The sequence below is a fragment of the Oncorhynchus kisutch genome, linkage group LG16, assembly GCF_002021735.2.
Source record: "Oncorhynchus kisutch isolate 150728-3 linkage group LG16, Okis_V2, whole genome shotgun sequence".
In the NCBI taxonomy this organism is placed as follows: Eukaryota; Metazoa; Chordata; class Actinopteri; order Salmoniformes; family Salmonidae; genus Oncorhynchus; species Oncorhynchus kisutch.
Window position 1 is genome coordinate 44,206,811 of NC_034189.2, and position 20,716 is coordinate 44,227,526.

The 20,716-nt window shown below is 41.4% G+C and overlaps 1 protein-coding gene across 1 annotated transcript; it reads right to left on the bottom strand.

Moving 5' to 3' along the window:
• Positions 1-1,744: 1,744 nt before the first annotated feature.
• Positions 1,745-19,391, bottom strand: LOC109880518 (dipeptidyl peptidase 4-like). Its single transcript, XM_031792506.1, has 25 exons — positions 19,260-19,391; positions 19,031-19,118; positions 18,373-18,465; positions 17,926-18,017; positions 17,494-17,568; positions 17,099-17,151; positions 16,436-16,508; positions 15,952-16,072; positions 15,574-15,728; positions 15,033-15,130; positions 14,755-14,896; positions 6,477-6,515; positions 6,249-6,347; positions 6,022-6,146; positions 5,755-5,879; positions 5,412-5,462; positions 5,229-5,327; positions 5,048-5,117; positions 4,561-4,755; positions 3,604-3,658; positions 3,343-3,442; positions 3,182-3,240; positions 2,997-3,069; positions 2,672-2,745; positions 1,745-2,525 (listed from the first exon to the last, which is right to left on the bottom strand). Exons 1-25 carry the CDS (start codon positions 19,260-19,262, stop codon positions 2,433-2,435), a joined length of 2,250 nt encoding a protein of 749 aa, XP_031648366.1. The 5' UTR covers positions 19,263-19,391; the 3' UTR covers positions 1,745-2,432.
• Between the last annotated feature and the right edge of the window lie 1,325 nt (positions 19,392-20,716).

Consider the following 20,716-nt stretch of genomic DNA (forward strand, 5'->3'; position numbering starts at 1 on the left):
CCCTTTTAGATAACATGAATTCATGTGTTATTCAAAGCCTAAACCTGCATTACCGTTTACTGAATGTACTTATAAACCATTTACAGATGATATCCAATTATTATGTCAAACCAAAGTCATTTTGAGTTTTGATTATATGGTACCAGTCACGTTTGGACGCACCTACTCGTTCAAGGGTTTTTCTTTATTTGTACCATTTTCTACATTGTAGGATAATAGTGAATAAATCAAAACTATGAAATGACACATGGAGTCATGTAGTAACCCAAAAAAAGTTCAACAGATCAAAATATATTTTATATTTTACATTTTTCAAAGTAGCCACCCTTTGACTTGATGACAGCTTTGCACACCCTTGGCATTCTCTCAACCAGCTTAGCTTCATGAGGTCGTCATCTGGAAATCATTTCAATTAACAGGTGTGCCTTGTTAAAAGTTAATTTGTGGAATTTCTTTCCTTCTTAATGTGTTTGAGCCAATCAGTTGTGCCATGACAAGGTAGGGGTGGTATACAGAAGACAGCCCTATTTGGTAAAAGACCGAGTCCATATTATGGCAAGAACAGCTCAAATAAGCAAAGAGAAACAACAGTCCATCATTACTTACTACTAGGTCAGTGAATCCGGAAAATGTCAAGAACTTTTAAAGTTTCTTCAAGTGCAGTCACAAAAACCATCAAGCGCTATGATGAAACGGGCTCTCATGAGGACCGCCACAGGAAAGGAAGACACAGAGTTACCTCTGCTGCAGAGGATAAGTTCATTAGAGTTACCATCCTCAGAAATAAATGCTTCACATAATTCAAATAACAGACACATCTCAACATCAACTGTTCAGGGGAGACTGCGTGAATCATGCCTCATGGTCGAATTGCTGCAAAAAAAACACTACTAAAGGACACCAGTAAGAAGAAGAGACTTTCTTGGGTAAAGAGCCACGAGCAATGGACATTAGACTGGTGGAAATCTGTCCTTTGGTGTGATGAGTCCAAATTTGAGATGGTTGGTTCCAACCACCGTGTCTTTGTGATATGCAGAGTAGGTGAATGGATGATCTCCGCATGCTTGGTTCCCACCGTGAAGCATGGAGGAGGAGGTGTGATGGTGTGGGGGTGCTTTGCTGGTGACACTGCCAGTGATTTATTTAGAATTCAAGGCACACTTAACCAGCATGGCTACCACAGCATTCTGCAGCGATACTGCATCCCGTCCCATCTGGTCTGCGCTTAGTGGGGCTATCATTTGTTTTTCAACAGGACAATGACCCAAAACACATCTGCAGGCTGTGTAAGGGCTAAGAAGGAGAGCGATGGAGTGCTGCAGCAGATGACCTGATCTCGAAATTACTGACCTCAAAACAATTGAGATGGTTTGGGATGAGTTGGACCGCAGAGTGAAGGAAAAGCAGCCAACAAGTGCTCAGCATATGTGGGAACTCCTTTAAGACTGTTGGATTAGCATTCCTCATGAAGCTGGTTGAGAGAATGCCAAGAGTGTGCAAAGATGTCATCAAGGCAAAGGGTGCCTACTTTGAAGAATCTAAAATCTAAAATATGATTTGATTTGTTTAATACTTTTTTGGTTACTACATGATTCCATATGTGTTATTTCATAGTTTTTGATGTCTTCACTATTATGTAGAAAATAGTACACCATCAAGAGAAACCCTTGAATGAGTAGGTGTGTCCAAACTTTTCACTGGTACTGTATGTACTGTCGATCCCCTACAGTAAGAATCCACAATCTAGATTTAACAATTTTATTGAAACAGTATACACACACACTGTAGGTACAAAGGTCTTCCAAGATCCCCTCTATAAAAACATGCAGTATGTTTGTACAATAAAATGCAAAGCAATATAATGTATCGACAATTAATGTTAATACCTGGAGGATAAAAGTGCAATCAAGGACCCTTAATGAATACAAGTCAGACATGCTTAGTCACTGGCTGATCAGTTCTCACAAAGCCCTTTGGTATTTCAATATAATCACATTCTTCATTTCAAATGTAACCTCATAACTCGCGGTGAGGCTCCGAACGAACAATGATAGATCAATCCTGCTGACGTCATTGTTTCATAACTGCATATGGAGAGGATAGTCTTTTGGAGTGTGTGTTTGGGTACTGGCTCTAACAACTTAATTTATTAAAAAAATAGGACAACTTTCAATTACATTGACATCATATAGTAGACGTTCTTATGCAGCGCTACTAACATGAGCAATTGTGGTTAAGTGCCTTGCTCAAGGGCACATCGGCAGATTTTTCACCTAGTCGGCTTGGGGATTTAAACCAGCGACCTTTTGGTAACTGGCCAAATGGTCTTAACCGCTAGGCTACCTGCTGTCCAAGTGAATTACAAATTAATTTGGGGCCGTTTGGTTATCGTTCGGCAAGCATCAGGTTGGACATCATTCATTCGAATGGCATCAGGCGAAGCAACTCTGGAGGAAGTGACTCATGTGGGTATAGACATGCTGATTGGCTGAACCATCAAGACCATGGTCCTTGTCCGTGTACCACTGTAGTAAAGTGATAGAAAGAAGGAATAAGCACCGATCATTTGTTTATTGGAGAAGTGTTTTCATGGAGCAGGTTCATTGAGGTATAAAGCTCTACAACCACTGATTGTGTAGATAACTCATCTATCTAAAATCAAAATATTTACCATAGCCTCAAAGTCCACTTGTTCCTCAACCAGAGCAGCAGAGATCTGAGCAGCTTGCTGAAAATGGACGTTGTCTGAAACAAATAGAGAGATTTAAATAACAATGTAACAGTATCCGATGTGCAGTGTTTTCCTATTCTCACATGATATGGTGAAGCCTCAGGAAAAGTATGCACACTGCTTAGTTCATAACACGTTTAGCTTAATCAACTAATGGGTTTACAGAGTCAAATGAATAGTCTAGACTCTAAACATTGCATGGTTGTTAATTGCACAGGTGGTGTGTTTTTAAAGAACATTCCAGAAATACTAGAGGAGGCTTCACCATCTGCTGTCCCATGGACCAGAAGGTATTGCACTGTTTTGAAGTTCTTAGCTCTGGCTGTCACTGTGGAGTTCTGTAAAACACATTTACATGGTGTTATTTCCGTGGAGAGTAATACTAGTTTGGATAGTATAAAATCGTATGTATGAATGGCCATTTAAAACATTGGAGTTGGGTCAACTTACGTTGTAGAATTCAAGATTTTCTGAAGGTTGATTCATGTAACGTTCTGTGTAGATTGAATCTGAAATATTGAAAGTAGGGAAAATGTGCGGATCATTTCCAATGATTTACACTTATATAAATGTAAATATATTAATAACATATCAATAACAGAATGGCATACCATAATACTCCCACTTGGAAACTGGGGCAACTGCCATTCCACATTTGAAAACTCCACTCCCAGCTCCCAGAACCATTGATGTGACATAACCTCCATAGGACTATAAAACACAATACCAGCTGATCATGTTGGCCTTGAATTCAGATAATATTAGATTACTCAAGGCACAAAGACAAGGTGATTGTACACGTGCTGCATTTCATTACGATGCACTTGATGGTTCCAACGTATCATATTTCCAAATTCTATGCTTTAACTTACCCAACCCCAAATTGCTATTCTGCCTTTGTCGACAAAGCCCATATTGGTGAATTCCCTGAAAGAGAAAAGTGACTTGCTGTGATTGGGAACCACCAGTACAAACACAAATTCATTTAAACGTGAGGGTCGGTTAAAAGGGGTTCTAATGGACCATGCCCACTGATGGTCCGTGGTCTAACTCTAATCTCTACTGTCCTCAGTCTCTCTGACATGAAATAAGGGAAAGGTAAGTCATGTTGCATTCCAGCTGACCCCATGCGACCTCTGATCAGTCATCTGATCATTAGCCTGGTGGTCAGATCTGTATGTACTTTAGCCAACACCTCTGTCACGTCCTTTGTCCTACCAGACAGGATATATTTAGCATGAAAGTGGAGATGAATAGGAGTTGGATAAAGATCTGTCAACCAGGCTATTGCATCATAAAGCTCAAACGAAAAAAGCCTTGGAATCTCAAAATATCCATGTAGAAATATATTGTGTTATATAATGTTTTTTATTTATTTTTTTATTTACCACATTTTCTCCCCAATTTGGTCTTGTCTCCACTGTAACTCCCGTCCGAAACACAACCCGACTAAGCCACACTGCTTCTTGACACAATTGGCCCAGCCGCACAAATGTGTCGGAGGAAACACTGTACACCTGGTGACCGCGTCAGTGTGCACTATGCCCGGCCCACCACAGGAGTCGCTAGTGCGCGATGGGACAAGGACATCCCTGCCGGCCAAACCCTCCCCTAACCTGAACGACGCTGGGCCAATTGTGCACCGTCCCATGGGTTTCCCGGTCGCGGCCGGCTGCAACAGAGCCTGGATTCGAACCCAGAATCTTTATATATCATGTTATCTTAATGTCACTTTTGCAGTGTGACACAGTATAATACAAAGCAACCTGTTTGAGTCAGTTGGGCATAGCTATCGACTTGGCTACTGTTCAACCACAGTTCAACCTTACTTTGCGGCCATTATCTGATCTTCCACCTCATAGGTTCCCAGACGTCGGTAGATGGAGTGCATTAGCTTGTCCCCTTGGTAACCACTTCCCCTACCATCGAAGCTGGCAACGATGACCTTCTCCGTGCTCGCCAGGTATGCGGCCCAGCCTAACCTATAGCGGAAGTCTGCTGTCTGACTGCAAGGCCCTGCATACCTGGAACACAAAAGAGAAAGACAAACATTATTGTTAGTTCCCAGAGTTTTCCCTGACCACTTGAGTTTACCAGAAAACACTGCAGACTTCTGAATTTAACTAGGGCCCAGAGTTTTCCCTGACCACTTGAGCTCACCAGAAAACACTGCAGACTTCTGAATTTAACTAGAGTCAAGAGTATTTCCGGCTTTAGTCATGTGGTCAGGATTAACTCCAGGCCCTCGTTATTGGTACAACAATTCATCATAAGACAAAGCAGATCATGTATTCACAGAGGTTAATTAATTCGTACACATCAATAAGTAAGGGGTATTTCTTGGATTTGTCAAATCCAGGAGGCAAGGTCATCTGGTACCAAAGATCTGTCGGGAAAAACAGAAGCATCCATCAATGGATATCAAGTTAGAGATGTCCCATGGTTTTAATATCAGATGAAAGATTCAATTAAAGTCTTTAATCGTTGAAAGCCTTACTAAATTCCCCTTTCTTGATAAAGTCGCGTCGCATGGTGGGCATGTGGATCTCAGACAGAAGGACTTCCAAAGCCGTGTTGTCCTCAAGAACCTGGATCTCTAAACGACGAGAACATGCACTGTGACTTTGCTTGGCTTATATCATTTATTTCCATCACACACTAGTAAATGTAACTGGCCTACCTGAACCAGCATCCCTGTTGTCCCTGAGAGTATACAGAGGTAGTCCAGGACCTGTGGAGACAAACACATATTTAATATAATGTGTGTCCTCCCAAATGATCTAGAAGCACTACTACTACAGAAACTATTATTTCAAAGTGAATATACCGGCTGGGATATTGTTTAGGGATGTCACAGCTACAGTATTGTGATGACTTGACTGCACAAACACTGTTGGAGTTGTGGGTTGTGTAGTGTAGTGTAGTGTAGTGTAGTGTAGTGTAGTGTAGTGTAGTGTAGTGTAGTGTGTGTGTGCCCGTGCGTGCGTGCGTGTGTGTGTGTGTGTGCTGTGTGGCTGACGGACCTGAGCAGTCCATGCGGAAGAAAGAGGCATCATGGCTGAAGTAAGCTGAGTTGTATTGACACCTGTCCTCATTCAGGGTACAGGTCAGGCACTGGGTGGTGGGGGGGGTGGCTCCGAGAGTGATCCTGACACACACACACAAACAACTGACATGACTCTATTGGCTACAACTATAGAGTTGTAAGTCATAGGTTATGGATGTTAGAAATGAGTACTGCGTGAGCATGACAGAACGACGGCATGAAAATGAAAGAGTGGTATTCTTACTTGTAAATGTTTCTCCCTCCTGGCTTGTGACCGTATTGGTTGCTTGAATAGTACATGGCATTATTAGTCACTTTTAAAATGTCAACGACCTCCCAAGTCCCCGAGGTGACAGCTGTTGCTGTGCCCTGCAAGGACCCCATACAAATATTACAAATCAAGTGTGTATCATAACCATGTCTGGGTTACTGAGAAGGTGCATGAAGAGAAATGTACTACTTAGTACTTACACGTGTTACGTGATGGATATGTTTATAGCCGTTATTGTCACTCATCACAATGTAAAAACTTTCTTTGTCCGCCGATAAAGTAGGATTAGAAGGTGAAAACTAGAAGAAACAAAGATAATGTATTTCTTTACAGGAATAATCCATGCTTGTTACTTGGTAAAATATGTTTTTATGGCCCAGGGATAATGTAAACATGTTCATATTGTTGTGTTCGTATAAAGTACACACCCGTCCAATCCAACCTGTCTTGCTTGTAACGTCAAGTTTCTGAAAACACAACAAAAAAGTATAGAATTTGATCGTTTATTGTGACATACAGTTGAAGTTGGAAGTTTACATACACGTAGGTTGGAGCCATTAAAACTCATTTTTCAACCACTCCACAAATTTCTTGTTAACAAACTATAGTTTTGGCAAGTCGGTTAGGACATCTACTTTGTGCATGACACAAGCCATTTTTCCAACACTTGTTTACAGACAGATTATTTCACTTATAATTCACTGTATCACAATTCCAGTGGGTCAGAAGTTTACATACACTAAGTTGACTGTGCCTTTAAACAGCTTGGAAAATTCCAGAAAATTATGTCATGGCTTTAGAAGCTTCTGTTAGGGTAATTGACATAATTTGAGTCATTTGGAGGTGTACCTGTGGATGTATTTCAAGGCCTACCTTCAAACTCAGCGCATCTTTGCTTGAAATCATGGGAGAATCAAAAGAAATCAGGCAAGACCTCAGAAAAAAATTGTAGACCTCCACAAGTCTGGTTCATCCTTGGGAGCAATTTCCAAATGCCTGAAGGTACTACATTCATCTGTACAAACAATATTACGCAAGTATAAACACCATGGGACCACGCAGCCGTCATACCGCTCAGGAAGGAGACACGTTCTGTCTTCTAGGCATGAGCGTACTTTGGTGCGAAAAGTGCAAATCAATCCCAGAACAACAGCAAAGGACCTTGTGAAGATGCTGGAGGAAACAGGTACAGAAGTATCTATATCCACAGTAAAACGAGTCCTATATCGACATAACCTGAAAGGCCGCTCAGCAAGGAAGAAGCCACTGCTCCAAAACCATCATAAAAAAGCCAGACTACGGTTTGCAACTGCACATGTGGACAAAGATCGTACTTTTTGGAGAAATGTCCTCTTGTCTGATGAAACAAAAATAGAACTGTTTGGCCATAATGACCATTGTTATGTTTGGAGGAAAAAGGGGGAGGCTTGTGTCATGACGTTGCCCTCTTTGGGTGCAGCGATCACCATCCCCCGCTCGCTGCTTCTACAACCAGACTGCTGTGGTCAGAGTGAGGTCGTAAATCCCTAGGGAAGACCCTGCCTCATGGCCACACAGTATAGAGACAGAGTGAAGTTTCATAGAGAACAAAGTAATTTCTTCCACCTCACAAAACTTGAGGTCCGAACAACGTTTACGTTCCGGAGAAGGTATAAAAGATCGGTGAAGAATCCATCTACAAACTGGTCCGTTTGTAACAACTTGGGGAAGCTCATGGGAGATGGTGCGGCGATGTGACCTTAACGCTGTTTTTGTAATAGCCTCAGATATGAGGTTTACATCTAATTGTTGTATAAGATGAATGAGTGAGATTGATACTGTTTGTAAAATTGTGTAATGTGATTTTGGACTGTTTAATTAAGGAAACTCCAATTCCCTTTTGAGTTTAACTAAATCAGGGGACTGCCCATGAGCCCAGTTAGGGTCAGGCATCCTGGGACAGCCCCTTTTCTGCAATTCCGAAAAAGAAAAAAAAACTTTGAGATATTCTCAGAAGACCATGTTTCTCTCAATCATAGGAGGACAAAGGTTGCAGACCATTGCTGAATCTTTTAATCATACCACGTGGTTAAGCTCTTAGACTATCGATACCGACAGAATAAGAACAAGTCTTTGATATTAATTACTAGTCTGCAGCTAGGAATTCGGTATCATTGAACGCGAAGAACGACAACTGCCGAAACATCCATTCTACAACAACATGAATGAATGTCACTCTGAACTATACACTATAACCACGACAGAGAGAGAGATGGACAATTCTACAAAAGAAACAAACTTTCAACAGTGATCAAGATGACACACTGAGCGTAAATATATATATATATTGATTGCAATTGTTCCCGAATGAGTGAGCATTCATGTGTAAAGGATTAGCATTTCAATTGTTATAATTATTAACTCTGTAGTGACTTCTTAGTCGACCCACACTTCCCTTTTGTACACCAAGCCACCATGCCGGTTTAGCCCACTAGGGGCACATTTCCCTATCATTTCTTGTAACCATATTTACTTTGTTTGTTTGTGTGTGCACTTCTGCGATTGTTTAGTTAGTTAATAAATAAATGATTTAAGACAATTGATGTATGGATGACTCATAGTGAAGACTGGGTTCGTGCAGATAACCAACAATTTACGACGTTCGGAATGAGACTAACGTGAGATAAAGTAAACAATTCATTAATTGACTAATTGATCAGATGTAAAATAGGATGGGAAATTATAACTTTGTAATCTGAAAATTTTCCTTGGTGCCCCGACTTCCTAGTTAATTACAGTTACACGATTAATCAGTTTGATCACGTTATACTAATTACAGAGAATCTTTGATAAAAACTAAGTCTTCAATTTAATGATAGTAAAGACATGACACTTGCAAGCCGAAGAACACCTTCCCAACAGTGAAGCACGGGGGTGGCAGCATCATGTTGGTTCTCCAAGGTGGCATAGCAGTTCAGACGTCTTTTGTCCTCGTCTTGTCGTGTCCTGTATATATATATATTTACAACTTTTTCACATACATTTTATTTTTATTTTCCATCAACTCATCTTCAAAACACTCTCCTGCAACCCGCCTCACCAATGTATATTTATAAAAAAGTATTATTTACCTCAGATCTGTAATCCTCCAAGAAGCTAGCCAGAAACTCCAAGAAGCTAGCCTGAAACTAGCCAGAAGCTAATCCAGAAGCTAGTTCAGAAGCTAGTTGGCTCCTTTACTGGTAAGTCGTTGGTGTTCAGCTAACCACGGTTTGTGGTCATCGGCTATCCTTTGGCTCGAAAGTCTATCGCCAGTTCTGTACGGCGCAGCGCGGCTCGGAGCGGAGCATACCGGACCAATTTTTCTCTCCATGTCCCTGGATTTCGACTGCTCTCTGGACATTCATGCCCGGATCTCACAGCTAGCTAGCTGCTATCCGTGTGACTATCGGCCTTCGTCGATTCCGGAGCAAACATCAATTGTTCCGGAGCTAGCAAGCTCCGTCAATCACTCCTGAGTTCCATCAATCGCACCTGGGCTGCAGTCGCCTATCCGGACCCGTTTTGCTGCCTTCGCGGAGCCCCACCGGGCCTTCACAACTGGACTGCCGACGTTATCTACCCGAAGGGGTTATTCGGCTGGCTCCTCCGTCGCGACGTTACCTGAACGCCCATCTGCGGCCTGCTAACCGTTAGCTGTCTTACCGGCTGCTATCTGAATAGACAATCGGACAATTTTTTTTATTTTTTATTTTATTTTTTATTATTATTATTATGTTTTCTTCTTGGGCCTCTATAACTATATCTATTGTTTTTATTTTTGTTGTTGTTGTTGTGTGATTTGGATTGATCCCCTCTACCACACGGAACCCCACTAATCTACTGACGGAGCGCAGGAGGTGGCTAACAACAGACCTCCATCCTATGCTAGCTTGCTACCGATGCCCTGGCTAGCTGTCTAAATCACCAACCAACCTCTCCACTCACCGGACCCTTTTGATCACTCGACTAAGCATGCCTCTCCTTAATGTCAATATGTCTTGTCCATTTCTGTTCTGGTTAGTGTTTATTGGCTTATTTCACTGTAGAGCCTCTAGTCCTGCTCACTATACCTTATCCAACCTATTAGTTCCACCACCCACACATGCAATGACATCTCCTGGTTTCAACGATGTTTCTAGAGACAATATCTCTCTCTTCATCACTCAATACCTAGGTTTACCTCCACTGTATTCACATCCTACCATACATTTGTCTGTACATTATACCTTGATGCTATTTTATCGCCCCCAGAAACCTCCTTTTACTCTATGTTCCAGACGTTCTAGACGACCAATTCTCATAGCTTTTAGCCGTACCCTTATTCTACTCCTCCTATGTTCCTCTGGCGATGTAGAGGTGAATCCAGGCCCTGCAGTGCCTAGCTCCACTCCTATTCCCCAGGCGCTCTCTTTTGACGACTTCTGTAACCGTAATAGCCTTGGTTTCATGCATGTTAACATTAGAAGCCTCCTCCCTAAGTTTGTTCTATTCACTGCTTTAGCACACTCTGCCAACCCGGATGTTCTAGCTGTGTCTGAATCCTGGCTTAGGAAGACCACCAAAAACTCAGACATTTTAATTCCAAACTACAACATTTTCAGACAAGATAGAACTGCCAAAGGGGGCGGTGTTGCAATCTACTGCAAAGATAGCCTGCAGAGTTCTGTCCTACTATCCAGGTCTGTACCCAAACAATTCGAACTTCTACTTTTAAAAATCCACCTCTCTAAAAACAAGTCTCTCACCGTTGCCGCCTGCTATAGACCACCCTCTGCCCCCAGCTGTGCTCTGGACACCATATGTGAACTGATTGCCCCCCATCTATCTTCAGAGTTCGTGCTGCTAGGCGACCTAAACTGGAACATGCTTAACACCCCAGCCATCCTACAATCTAAACTTGATGCCCTCAATCTCACACAAATAATCAATGAACCTACCAGGTACCTCCCCAAAACCTTAAACACGGGCACCCTCATAGATATCATCCTAACCAACTTCCCCTCTAAATACACCTCTGCTGTCTTCAACCAAGATCTCAGCGATCACTGCCTCATTGCCTGCATCCATAATGGGTCAGCGGTCAAACGACCTCCACTCATCACTGTAAAACGCTCCCTGAAACACTTCTGCGAGCAGGCCTTTCTAATCGACCTGGCCGGGGTATCCTGGAAGGATATTAATCTCATCCCGTCAGTAGAGGATGCCTGGATATTTTTTAAAAATGCCTTCCTAACCATCTTAAATAAACATGCCCCATTTAAGAAATTTAGAACCAGGAACAGATATAGCCCTTGGTTCTCCCCAGACCTGACTGCCCTTAACCAACACAAAAACATCCTATGGCGTTCTGCATTAGCATCGAACAGCCCCCGTGATATGCAGCTGTTCAGGGAAGCTAGAAATCATTATACACAGGCAGTTAGAAAAGCCAAGGCTAGCTTTTTCAAGCAGAAATTTGCTTCCTGCAACACTAACTCAAAAAAGTTCTGGGACACTGTAAAGTCCATGGAGAATAAGAACACCTCCTCCCAGCTGCCCACTGCACTGAAGATAGGAAACACTGTCACCACTGATAAATCCACCATAATTGAGAATTTCAATAAGCATTTTTCTACGGCTGGCCATGCTTTCCACCTGGCTACTCCTACCCCGGACAACAGCACTGCACCCCCAACAGCAACTCGCCCAAGCCTTCCCCATTTCTCCTTCTCCCAAATCCATTCAGCTGATGTTCTGAAAGAGCTGCAAAATCTGGACCCCTACAAATCAGCCGGGCTAGACAATCTGGACCCTTTCTTCCTAAAATTATCTGCCGAAATTGTTGCCACCCCTATTACTAGCCTGTTCAACCTCTCTTTCGTGTCGTCTGAGATTCCCAAAGATTGGAAAGCAGCTGCGGTCATCCCCCTCTTCAAAGGGGGGGACACTCTTGACCCAAACTGCTACAGACCTATATCTATCCTACCGTGCCTTTCTAAGGTCTTCGAAAGCCAAGTCAACAAACAGATTACCGACCATTTCGAATCTCACCATACCTTCTCTGCTATGCAATCCGGTTTCAGAGCTGGTCATGGGTGCACCTCAGCCACGCTCAAGGTCCTAAACGATATCTTAACCGCCATCGATAAGAAACATTACTGTGCAGCCGTATTCATTGATCTGGCCAAGGCTTTCGACTCTGTCAATCACCATATCCTCATCGGCAGACTCGACAGCCTTGGTTTCTCAAATGATTGCCTCGCCTGGTTCACCAACTACTTCTCTGATAGAGTTCAGTGTGTCAAATCGGAGGGTCTGCTGTCCGGACCTCTGGCAGTCTCTATGGGGGTGCCACAGGGTTCAATTCTTGGACCGACTCTCTTCTCTGTATACATCAATGAGGTCGCTCTTGCTGCTGGTGAGTCCCTGATCCACCTCTACGCAGACGACACCATTCTGTATACTTCCGGCCCTTCTTTGGACACTGTGTTAACAACCCTCCAGGCAAGCTTCAATGCCATACAACTCTCCTTCCGTGGCCTCCAATTGCTCTTAAATACAAGTAAAACTAAATGCATGCTCTTCAACCGATCGCTACCTGCACCTACCCGCCTGTCCAACATCACTACTCTGGACGGCTCTGACTTAGAATACGTGGACAACTACAAATACTTAGGTGTCTGGTTAGACTGTAAACTCTCCTTCCAGACCCATATCAAACATCTCCAATCCAAAGTTAAATCTAGAATTGGCTTCCTATTTCGCAACAAAGCATCCTTCACTCATGCTGCCAAACATACCCTTGTAAAACTGACCATCCTACCAATCCTCGACTTTGGCGATGTCATTTACAAAATAGCCTCCAATACCCTACTCAACAAATTGGATGCAGTCTATCACAGTGCAATCCGTTTTATCACCAAAGCCCCATATACTACCCACCATTGCGACCTGTACGCTCTCGTTGGCTGGCCCTCGCTTCATACTCGTCGCCAAACCCACTGGCTCCATGTCATCTACAAGACCCTGCTAGGTAAAGTCCCCCCTTATCTCAGCTCGCTGGTCACCATAGCATCTCCCACCTGTAGCACACGCTCCAGCAGGTATATCTCTCTAGTCACCCCCAAAACCAATTCTTTCTTTGGCCGCCTCTCCTTCCAGTTCTCTGCTGCCAATGACTGGAACGAACTACAAAAATCTCTGAAACTGGAAACACTTATCTCCCTCACTAGCTTTAAGCACCAACTGTCAGAGCAGCTCACAGATTACTGCACCTGTACATAGCCCACCTATAATTTAGCCCAAACAACTACCTCTTTCCCAACTGTATTTAATTTTAATTTATTTATTTATTTTGCTCCTTTGCACCCCATTATTTTTTATTTCTACTTTGCACATTCTTCCATTGCAAAACTACCATTCCAGTATTTTACTTGCTATATTGTATTTACTTTGCCATCATGGCCTTTTTTGCCTTTACCTCCCTTCTCACCTCACATTGTATATAGACTTGTTTATACTGCATTATTGACTGTATGTTTGTTTTTACTCCATGTGTAACTCTGTGTCGTTTTATCTGTCGAACTGCTTTGCTTTATCTTGGCCAGGTCGCAATTGTAAATGAGAACTTGTTCTCAACTTGCCTACCTGGTTAAATAAAGGTAAAATAAAAAAAAATATAAAAAAATAAAAAAATGTTGTGGGGGTGCTTTGCTGCTGGAGGGACTGGTGCACTTCAAAAAATAAATGGCATCATGAGGCAGGAAAATTCTGTGACTATATTGGAGCAACATCTCAAAATCTCATCTCAGTCAGGAAGTTAAAGCTTGGTTGTATATGAGTCTTCCAAATGGACAATGACCCCAAGCATACTTCCAAAGTTGTGGTAAAATGGCTTAAGGACAACAAAGTTAAGGTATTGAAGTGGCCATCACAAAGCCCTGAGCTCAATCCTATAGAACATTTGTGGGCAGAACTGAAAAAGTGTGTGAGAGAGGAGGCCTACAAACCTGACTCAGTTACACCAGCTCTGTCAGAAGGAACGGGCCAAAATTCACCCAACTTATTGTGGGAAGCTTGTGGAAGGCTACCCGAAACGTTTGACCCAAGTTAAACAATTTAAAGTCAATGCTACCAAATACTAATTGAGTGAATGTTAAATTCTGACCCCCTGGGAATGTGATGAAAGAAATAAAAGCTGAAATAAATCATTCTCTCTACTATTTTTCTGATAGTTCACATTCTTAAAATAAAGTCCTAACTGACCTAAGACATAGAATTTTTACTGGGATTAAATGTCAAGAATTGTGAAAAACGGAGTTTAAATGTATTTGTCTATTAGGACTCCAACAAGTTATCTGAAGAGAGGATAGGATAGGATAGGATAGGATAGGATAGGATAGGAGAGGAGAGGAGAGGAGAGGAGAGGAGAGGAGAGGAGAGGAGAGGAGAGGAGAGGAGAGGAGAGGAGAGGAGAGGAGAGGAGAGGAGAGGAGAGGAGAGGAGAGGAGAGGAGAGGAGAGGAGAGGAGAGGAGAGGAGAGGAGAAGAGAGGAGAGGAGAGGTGTGGAGGGGAGGGGAGGGGAGAGGAGAGGAGGGGAGGGGAGGGGGGTGAGGAGGGGAGTGGTATAGAGGGGAGAGGAGAGTGAGGGCGGCGGGAAAGCGGGTGTGTGTGTGTGTGTGGGGGGGGGGGGGGGGGGGGGTGTACCTCTAACGCATTCTCGATCCAGGTGTTTCCGACTGTGTTGAAGTCGTAGATCTGAAAGCGGAGCTCATTCTGTTTCCTCTTCTGCCACTGGACAGCGATGCGTTCATCCGTTACCCAGGTGACTGTGGCCAAATAGTGATCACTGTAAAAAAACACGGAAACAACCCCACTTGTCTCACAGCCTTGCACCTAAAATTGATTTTAAAATTCCAATGCAATGCGTTTCTCTCCTACTGAATACATTGTTTAATGTATTGTGTACTACAGAGTTTCATTACCCTGCACCAACTGAAGCTGGCACAACAACTTCTGTGATGTTTGATATGTTTGTAGTATCGTACACAAACAGCTTCACCACTGGATTGGGAGTGCCAGGCTAGAAGATGGAGAAAAAAAAGCATTCATGCAAAACAATTACGATGAAATAAAAACAAACTTTGGGTCTTATAGGTTTCTTTCTTACAAGCATCAACCACATCTTTAAAATGTATTTTGTTAACGTATTGTTTTAGAATGACTATACACACAGTATCAATGCATTAATATGTAACAATACAGAGTGTATGACTGTATTCAAATATATAGTCGTCAAGAGAGGTTTCCGAACTGGGAAATCATGGACCAATATAATTTTATTGGGACAGCTTAGACCTGAATGTACCCTGAGTTGTGATAAAACAACAACACGCTTTTAACCCAGAGGCCTTATGGTCCAGAGTCCAGTTCCCTTATCAACTCCCTCAGAACCTCATGCCAATAATGACCTACTCCAGCACACTTTTTACATACACATCAAACATACATTAAGTGTTATCTTACCTTAGGATAGGGGAAAATTACGGTGTCAGGATACTGTTCCTTCCCATACCAGGAATACTCTATGTTTTGGACCAGAGTGTCGTTAAACTCAGCATAGGCCAGATACCTCCCTCCAGGTGACCACCACATTGCCTCGTAAGAAGAGAACATTTCCTCTAACAAAACAATCAAAAACCACCGTTAGGCTACATCAGGATGGCACATCGATTTTCTGTGTTGTGGCTTAAGCTGTTCACAGACTTCTGTGTTGTCAAAAGAGAAACTTGTTCATGTATAATCACATTTGACACTATTGACATCACAGTGCTGACTAATATGTACTAGTTATAGTAAGAGGTATGTAAGATTCACAGCTGCCTTCTTGTCGGTATTGCTTACCCTCATACACCCAATCTGGGATGCCATTTAAGATTTTGTTGTGTTTTCCATTGGAGGTCACCTGCATGGCCTTAGCAGCAGGGCTGGTCTTCACATAGACATCATTTTCCCACACAAAGGCCTGTATGTGAGAGGAACAGAGATATTGAGATAAGTCTTAATGACTTGAGTTCCTCTTTAAACATGGTACAACACTGCAATATGCACAATAGTGTGCAATGTCTTTTGGTAATCCTAGTAACCTGAAATATTATGTTTAGATGAACAGTAACCTATTATTACATGTTGTGAATAAGTTATTTATTTGGCGCGCGTTGAAAATGTGATCTTTGAGCATTCCAGCTTTGAACTGAAGACAAACAAAAGTACATGTTGTGTTGTTGGGTGAGTCCTATTGATGATGAGTGTTTGGAGGACGTGTAATGGGTCAGACACCAGAAACAAGTTGGTTTCTGGTTTCTCTCAAAGTGTCCTTTTAACCTACCATTTTGTTCCCTGTTGGCGCCCATGCAAACAAATGGACTTGATGAGGAATGTCTGGTGTACTGAGAAATGTCCTAAAATGAGAATAAATAAAAATGGAACAGTATTAATGTCTTTGAGTTTGACAAAACACCATATACAGTTCATTCGGGAAAGTATTCAGACCCCTTGACTTTTTCCACAATTTGTTATGTTACAGACAATTTTCTAAAATGTGTTAAATAGTTTGCACCTGAGCTCAATTTCGAGTCTCAGCAAAGGCTCTGAATACTTATGTAAATAAGGTATTTCTGTTTTTTATTTGTAATAAATTTTCAAAGATTTCTAAGCCGCTTTTCATTTTGTCATTATGGGGTATTGGGTGTAGTTTGATGAGGAAATGTTTTTATTGAATCCGTTTTGAAATAAGGCTGTATTGTAACAGAATGTGGAAAAAGGGAAGGGGTCTGAATACTTTCCGAATGCACTGTAAATGCGTCCCTATAAATCATTTGCAGTAAACATTACAGTGTATGGCCCTCTTCAGTTTCTCTATCTGTTGAGTATTGTTGACCATTTCCTGCTCTAGTCCATTGAATAAAATAAAATGTCCTATATTCTCCACACTGCATATGTATAGTGTATAGTACATATTTGCGGACAAGAACAGTTGAAAGTGACTTACGAGCCTGCCAAATCATAGAGAGAATATGAAGCTGTGAAGGAGTGTCTCCATATCTGATGAAACATATTAAGCAAATTATAATTAGGAATTTGATTAGTAGCACAGATCAATTACTTATATTAATGAATTAATGAGTACATTCATTCAATTAAATGTATTCATTTTTTAAACTTTATTTATCCCTGCAGGGCAATTACTTTGGGCATATATGTCTGATTCTGCAACAACAACAACAACCACCACATCACAATGACATACCACACATAGCTACTTCACAGCAGGATAATACAACAACAACAACAACAACCGCCACATCACAATGACATACCACACATAGCTACTTCACAGCAGGATAATACAACAACAACAAATCATTAAATATCACAAGACATTACCTTGGTCCAATTGCTCTTGAAAGCAACATATTTTTGATCAGCAGACACTACATAGTCGTAGGCAGCCACTTGATCCTGGTTTTCAACAAAAAAAAGGAGCTGTGTTATACATGACACAAACACTCCTTCCTTCACCATACTTGCTTCCAAATATGCACAGACAGACAGGCAGACAGGCAGACAGGCAGACAGGCAGACAGACAGACAGGCAGACAGACAGGCAGACAGACAGATAGACAGACAGACAGACAGACAGACAGACAGACAGACAGACAGACAGACAGACAGACAGACAGACAGACAGACAGACAGACAGACAGACAGACAGACAGACAGACAGACAGACAGACAGACAGACAGACAGACAGACAGACAGACAGACAGACAGACAGACAGACAGACAGACAGACAGACCCATGAGGGGTATCTTACAAATGTGATGCTGCTCAGGAATTCTGAGTTGTTTCCTGTAATCAGGTTGTGAAGGAAGATGGAGCCGTCTTTTTCATGCAGATACTCATGGTCTGTCAGGGAGCGGAAAGAAGAGAGAAGTTTAATAATAACACACTGACGTTTAAGTTGAAATATCAGCACTGTTGCTAGTCAGGTCTCTACCTAGCACTGATGATTTAACAAAAAGCCAAAGTGTGCCATTTATATAGGGACAGTATATAGGCCTACTATCGTTTAAAAAAAAAAAGTTTCTTAACATTTTGTAAAGGGAACATTGTGTTGTTGGCTTACATCTAAACGTGCATCCTTCCAGGGTTAGAGTGTTGTGTCATACATTCCAGGCACACAATTACTGACTGGATTGAACATAACAGCCATCCACTCATTTACATACAGTTGATTGATTAGGCTTCCAGGGTGTTTTACCTGAGATCCAGCGCATGTTGTAGGATCTGGCCCTGATGGAGCTATTGAAGACATCACTGAGAGTGAACGTCCTCTGAGACGTCACTTTTTCCTCTGAAACGTGGGGCTCAAAGTTAGCGTTCACTGATTTCTTGTACTGTCTATACTAGGAGGAATGTACCAGTGAAGTCGACAACAAGTCATCGGCTACTGCAATGGCTCGTAAGACTACAATGCATTCACACATGATTAAACAGGTCTTGATAAAAAACTAGATAAGGATCACGGGAGGACTACAAGATTGTAACAGATAACAATGTAAGATCAATATACATTTGCCTGGGTTAGAGCTGTAGAGCTGCTATAACTGAGGTAAACGTGCTAGTAGGCTACACAAATGTGGTACCTGCATAGAAGATGTGATATTGCAACAAGGTGCTGCATTTCTAAAGCATTAAAGCACTAGGTTTACATGTTTGTATGTCACGTGGATTATGTAAAAGGGTTTATTTTATGCAGTGTTCTTTTACAATAATACAATATTATTATCCAGTGCATGCAGTGTTCTATTGTGGTAATAAAATATTTATTCTGAACAGTTTTTTATTTATTTTTTTACGGTTATGGTAGGCTACAATTTACTGGGTCATTGAAAGCAACTGAAAGTGGTACCACTCACCGTTCAGATATATTGCCGTGGGCACTACTGTCAAGATGATGACGCCAGCAAGCCCCAAAAGTCCCAACACCACCTTACCTATGGTATTCTGTCAAAGGTGAATAGAATGACGGGGAAAATGTTATGAAATAAATAGTTGTTTGTGGTATCTAGATTTGCGACACTTATTCACCAAGAAATGCTATGTTGTATTATAAACAAATTCTTATCGTTGAGTTTTGAAGTTTACCATCCTGCTGACTTGAAGGTGTTGAATCCATTTATATACAAAACCACATTGAGCGTAAACACGTTACCCACTAAACTGTTGAAGTGTAAATGGTGCAAAATAATGTTCTGCGCAAGATAATTTCCGTTAAATATTAGATCAACGTCGGTTATAAAGGTGGGGCAATACAATTCCGAAGTCCAAAGCAAAGCTCGTAAAGTTTGAACGTATCTTATTTTCCCCAGAGCCTGTTTTAGTGGAGAAGTTTATGCTTACTCACAGTCTAATCTATTGACGGATTGCATCCATACACAACTTTCATACACAGTGAAACCATCCACTTTGTAGTTGAACCGTTGTCCGAACAAGAATAGCCTTCACCACGCAAATTCAATAGGCATCCAAATTTTTTCTTGGAAATCCAGACACTGAATTTACAGTACTATATATAATTCCATTCAATCTGAATTAGGCCTAAATGTTTTCTCTCCCTTTTTGAAGGGAATTGTTTGGGCATTTTGTAAGGCATTGTCACAACTTCCACCGAAGTCGTTTTTTTTTTTTAATCTTTTTTTTATTAACAACAAATCAATACATAAAGCACATGAGGGAACACAAGCAGACATAGATTACAAACAATGGACAATCGCACTAGGGGGTACAATATCACATTACAATTACACAAGGACCTTAAGGGACATGCATATACTTACAATTCTAACAGCTTTTTTGTTAGTAGAGCATTTAACCGTCTTAAAATACAGTTCAATTTCTTTTTGTAGGGTACGAAAATGTGGTTTTCTGTTTGTAAATTTATATTTGTGTATATGAAATTTGGCCAAAAGAATTATGAAATTAATTACATAAAAATGATTCCGCTTATTTCTATTGTATGTAAAGAATCCAAACAGTACATCTCTCCACAATAGTGTAAAATCTTCATGAATGTGTTCAATTATAAACCTACTGATGTCTTGCCACAGTTTTCTTACATGCATACAATGCCAAAAAAGATGCACAACTGTTTCTGGGTGGTCATTACAAAAGGAGCAATTTGAGTTGATGTTTTCCTTAAACTTCTTCATATAGTGGTTGGCAGGATAATATTTATGAATAATTTTAAAGGAAACTTCCTTAATTTTGTTAACAAGTAGGTATGTGTGTGGCAACATCCAAACTTTTTTCCAACAGATATTATCAATAAATCCATTCCAAAAAGGCATGACATAAGGTATAGATACAACATCCTGCTGAAACAAGGATCGTATCGCTCTGTTGTTGAATGGACCAAAAGAGAAACAAATCTTTCCTACTGATGAGTCAACAGGGTCAATATTGTTTTAGATGCCATTCCCTCAGGTGTTGCTATGTTATTCAGGAACATGTCAAGACCTGACCCTCAGAGCCTAGAAGGTAGGCTCTGAGGGTCAGGTCTTGACATGTTCCTGAATAACATAGCAACACCTGAGGGAATGGCA